The sequence below is a fragment of the Babylonia areolata genome, chromosome 19, assembly GCF_041734735.1.
Source record: "Babylonia areolata isolate BAREFJ2019XMU chromosome 19, ASM4173473v1, whole genome shotgun sequence".
Classification (NCBI taxonomy): Eukaryota; Metazoa; Mollusca; class Gastropoda; order Neogastropoda; family Buccinidae; genus Babylonia; species Babylonia areolata.
This window is the reverse complement of record NC_134894.1, coordinates 23,328,264-23,333,263: the sequence shown is the minus strand read 5'-3', so window position 1 is coordinate 23,333,263 and position 5,000 is coordinate 23,328,264. Positions and strand designations below refer to the sequence as shown.

General features: G+C 46.1%; 1 protein-coding gene across 1 annotated transcript in view; it reads left to right on the top strand.

The window, feature by feature from the left end:
* Positions 1-5,000, top strand: part of LOC143293548 (spermine oxidase-like) — a 34,839-nt gene that overhangs the window by 22,952 nt on the left and 6,887 nt on the right. The window contains exons 7-8 of the mRNA XM_076604480.1: positions 1,459-2,528; positions 3,804-4,003. Coding sequence (XP_076460595.1) covers positions 1,459-2,528; positions 3,804-4,003 — 1,270 coding nt within the window. The remainder of the gene's footprint in view (positions 1-1,458; positions 2,529-3,803; positions 4,004-5,000) is intronic.

Genomic DNA, 5,000 nt, shown 5'->3' with positions numbered 1-5,000 from the left:
ATTATACTCAATACATAAAAAGCTTGGATTTTTTTTAAAAAAGTGCATCACAAGTGAGTCTTGAAGGCCTTGCCTCTCTTGTTTCAAACTGTAATGTTTAACTCTTTCCATACGAACGGCGAAAGAGACGACGTTAACAGCGTTTCACCCCAATTACCATCATCAAAATATCGCAAGCGGAAGGCTCTTATACTGAAGACGTGAATGTTGACAAAGAATACCACAGTTCTGACGACGGAAGCTAAAGGTTGGGTCATTCAGACACCCACTGGACATCCGAGGGGACTGTGTAGAGGAGAAGAGAGGACTGGCCGTACTGAGTGAGTTAAGATGAGAAAGATCAGTTTAAAGCAAATTAAGTCCCCTAGCATTAATTAGAGTAATTTCCCTTTTTTACCATCTTCTCCAAAACGTTTGCAAAATAAATAAAACTTCCATGCTTAGCAAAAGAAGTTCCTGTTTGAACAAAAAATGATGATTATGACTGCTCTTGTTTTTTGGGTCGAATATCAGATCAAAGTGCCAAGTTTAAAGAATACAAAAAATATAAATATAACAGTAAATGCAGTTTGCATATAATTAGGCTTCATTTTTTTATTTTTTTGTGCCCATCCCAGAGGTGCAATATTGTTTTAAACAAGATGACTAAAAAGAACTGAATTTTTCCTATTTTTATGCCTAATTTGGTGTCAACTGACAAAGTATTTGCAGAGAAAATGTCAATGTTAAAGTTTACCACGGACACACAGACACACACACACACACACACACACACACACACACACACACACACACACACACACACACACACACACACACACACACATACACACAGACAACCGAACACCGGGTTAAAACATAGACTCACTTTGTTTACACAAGTGAGTCAAAAATAATTGTTTACACAAGTGAGTCAAAAATAATAATAACAACAATAAAAAAAACACCGTATCAGCATAACAGTCAGAGAACATCGCAGTTATTGTGAACAAACAGCATTCGCATTTTCCTTCCACATTCTGAAACCACCTGCTTCTATAAACTGTTCAGTTTAGCTACACATAGAGGTAGCACTGCGTTCGGATTCATATTCGCTACACCACATCTGGTAACCAGATGCCAGACCTAACGCGCTTAGTCAGGCCTTGAAGAACAAATCAGACAGTAAAAGAACGAACGAACCTGATTAGTAGCATTTTTCCATATTGTCATGACGAGATAGCTTCTGTTATCTTTTTTTTTCCACATTATTATCATCATGTATACGTTCACCGCAATTAGTTCTCCTAGCACTTATCATTATTCCATATAATCATCATCATCATCATCATCATCATCATCATAAGGACCACCACAATTATGCATCCCCACACTCATTATCATTATTTCACATCTTTTTCACATCATGATATGAACAAATAAACACCACCCCCTCTCTCTCCTCTCACCACACCACAGGGAACGGCCAATACGTCTTCTACCCTGGCAATGGAACGCGTGAGACCACCAGAGGCATGGAGGCCGTCTTCCAGGTGCTCCTCAAAGAGTGCGTGCCTCCGGAGTGCCTTCTCCTCAACAAGGCCGTCAGGGCGGTCCAGTGGACTCCCCAGAAACCTTCCTTCTCCTCCTCCGCCGCATCCTCAAGCCAGAGAACAGCCACGAAGACCCCCGCAGGAGACGGCCCCGCCCGGAGCGAAGAGGGCAGCAGCTACGGCCTGAACAACAACCTCATCGACGGAGGCAACAACTTGGAGCTGAAGAAAACGGCCGCCAAGGAACCCCGTGACACCGCCGCTGATGCGCGAGAAAGAGAGGGTGACTGCGAAAGAACTAGGACCAATAAACGCGTGGCTGATGCCATTAAAAACGACGTCGGGAGCTTCGAAAACGCTCCGGAAAAAAACTACGACGACGGCGAAGAGAGATCCTTCAGAACTAGTAACGCAGACGCCAACAATAAACAGCCTTCTTCCTCCTCTAATAAATACGATAAAGATGATGATTCCGACGTGGGCAGGACTACTAAGCCTCCCTCCTCATGGAGTAGCAACAACAGCAGTCGTGGTAATATCAATTCGGAGGAGGAGGAGGTGGTGGGTGCAGGGGGTGTTAGGATAGAGTGCGAGGACGGTGACGTGTTCCACGCCGACCACGTCATCGTGACGTCATCCATGGGCTTCCTGACGTCCAACCCTGGGTTCTTTGTGCCGGAGCTGCCCCGTGAGCACCAACACGCCATACGGTCCATGGGCTTCGGGAACGTGGCCAAGGTGGGTCTGTTCTGGGACCCTGAGGATGTGGTGACGCAGGTTGAGGGGAGCCGTCGTCGACGGGAGGAGGAGGAGGAGGACCAGGGTTGTGCCCACTATTCCTCCTCGTCGTCGTCCTCCTCCTCCACCAGTGTGGAGAACGGCGCCAGCGGCTGGGAGCGTTACATCTTGGGAAGCGACACGGAGGGGATGATCCCCCTTTGGCTGGAGGGCGCTGACGTGGCGATGAAGTCTGCCCGCTACTGCAAGCCAATGTCGGTATGTGTGAAAAATAGGTTTTCTTTGGGGGGGGGGGGGGGGGGGGGGGGTATTTTTTCAATTTTTTTTTTTAATTACCCGTGTGTGCAGGTACACGCAAGCAAGATCACTCTCTCTCTCCCCCCACACACATACACACACACATGCGCGCATGCGCACACATGCACACGCTCACAAACGCACACACACACACACACACCTACACACACACACACACACACACACACACACACACACACACATCCTAACCAACTAACTATGTCTGTATGATAGTCAGTTGTGTCCGACTATAACCATCAGAACAGCAGAGAAGGCAACGCTGTCCTGACTGTCTGGGCCAGACTTTGTTTATAGCAGAGAGTGTCTTGCCCAAGTTACATCCCCGCTCTCTAGGCCAATAGGGTTTTTGGATAGTCGGCGCTGGAATTGTTCCCAGAGGGCAACTAGTTCCCAAGGCTGCAGCGCTTAGAGCCAGTGCAATTTTGCCTCCTAGATTGAGAGTCATAGTCCTTCACAAAAGACAAAGCTGTTAATGACTTCCCATTGCAGTGGAAAAAAACCATTGATCATGCAGCTCTCACTTTGTTGCTGGCCCAGCTGTAAGTTTATAGCAATCTGTGATATTTGTTATTTTTGTTATTTGTGTTTCTTTTTATCGCATCAGATTTCTCTGGGTGAAATTCGGGCTGCTCTCCCCAGGGAGAGCGTGTCGTTACACTACAGCGCCACCCATTTTGTTTGTATTTTTTCCTGCGTGCAGTTTTATTTGTCTTTCCTATCGAAGTGGATTTTTCTACAGAATTTTGCCAGGAACAACCCTTTTGTTGCCGTGGGTTCTTTTACGTGCGCCAAGTGCATGTTGCACACGGGACCTTGGTTTATCGTCTCATCCGAATGACTAGCGTCCAGACCACCACTCAAGGTCTATTGGAGGGGGAGAAAATAACGGCGGCTGAGCCGTGATTCGAACCAGCGCGCTGAGATTCTCTCGCTTTCTAGGCGGACGCGTTACCTCCAGGCCATCACTTCACGCGCTGGGCCTAACCAGTAGCTAACTAATTAAGCAGCTAGCAAATTATTGACCATTAAACTGATGAACCAATTATTGACAACTGACCAATCGACTAACTTGCAATCTAACCAACCAACCAACCAATCAGCCGTCCAACGAAGCAACCAACCAACCTACTGACCTACTTAAGAAGTTACGATATACTGAATGAATGAATGAATGAATGAATGAATGAGCCGATTTGTTTCTCTCCACCTGAGCAGAATGGCCGTCAGTGGTACCAGGAGGTGTGTATCTACCAGGCCCTGCAGAGCCATGACCTGTGTGTCGTGGCCTGGCTGGGCGGAGAGTGCGCCACCGTCATGGAGTCGCTGCCCGAGGCGGAGGTCAAGGACGTGCTGCACGAGCTCCTGACCCGCTTCCTGGCCAACCCTGACCTGCCCGCTCCCCGCCGGCTGATCAGGTGTGTGTGTGTGTGTGTGTGTGTGTGTGTGTGTGTGTGTGTGTGTGTCTGTGTGTGTGTGTGTGTTTGTGTGTGTGTGAGGGAATATGGGATGTGTGTGTGTGTGTGTGAATATGGACTGGGTGTGTGTGTGTGTGTGTGTGTATGTCTGTCTCTTTCTCTCTCACTCTCTCTCTCTCTCTCTGTCTGTCTGTCTGTCTGTCTGTCTCTCTCTCTCTCTCTCTCTCTCTCTCTCTCTCTCTCTCTCTCTCCAGTCTATCTGATTGTAAATCATATAACGATTTGAGAAGTAAATATGTGGTTTTGAAAACAACAACAACAACAACAAAATTACAGAAAGAAAAGATCTATTTGGCATGTTAACATCAAAAGATCACGAGGTGACAGTCTCCTTAGCAAAATTCATATCAAAAGCTATGAAGATGGGCAAAAAGCACTACACGCATACACTAACTGTGTGGTTAGACAGGTTTGACAATCTTCTTCTTTAGCCAGTGCTTGATTTTGTTACATGGGGGCATTGATAGATGAACGAACGGAGTTGATACGTGTGTGTGGCCTTGTTGGTTGCTATCATTTTTCTTCAAAGAAGGAGCTTTGTTTTTTTGTTTCATTAATTATTTTGACCATTTCATTCGTTTATTAAAATGTTTTTTTATGCAATGGAAGTATGTTCACGCATTCACACATGTCGTAAGGACCTCATGGCCAACGACATTAAAGCGTCAAAGCGTCTCTCTCTCTCTCTCTCTCTCTCTCTCTCTCTCTCTCTCTCTCTCTCTCTCTCTCTTATCAGTCGGGTAGTTAGTCAGTTATAGTTTAGCCCAGTCCTCCTGGTTTCTAAAGAAAGGGATTGTTCTTAAAAAGAAAAAAAAAGTGAGTTTCCAAAGCAAAGAAACCAATGCATTTCTCAATGACCGGAAAAAGTAAATAAATGATGAAAAGGAAGGAAAACCTGATTTATGTAGGTCGCGGGTGCGCGCGCACACACACACAC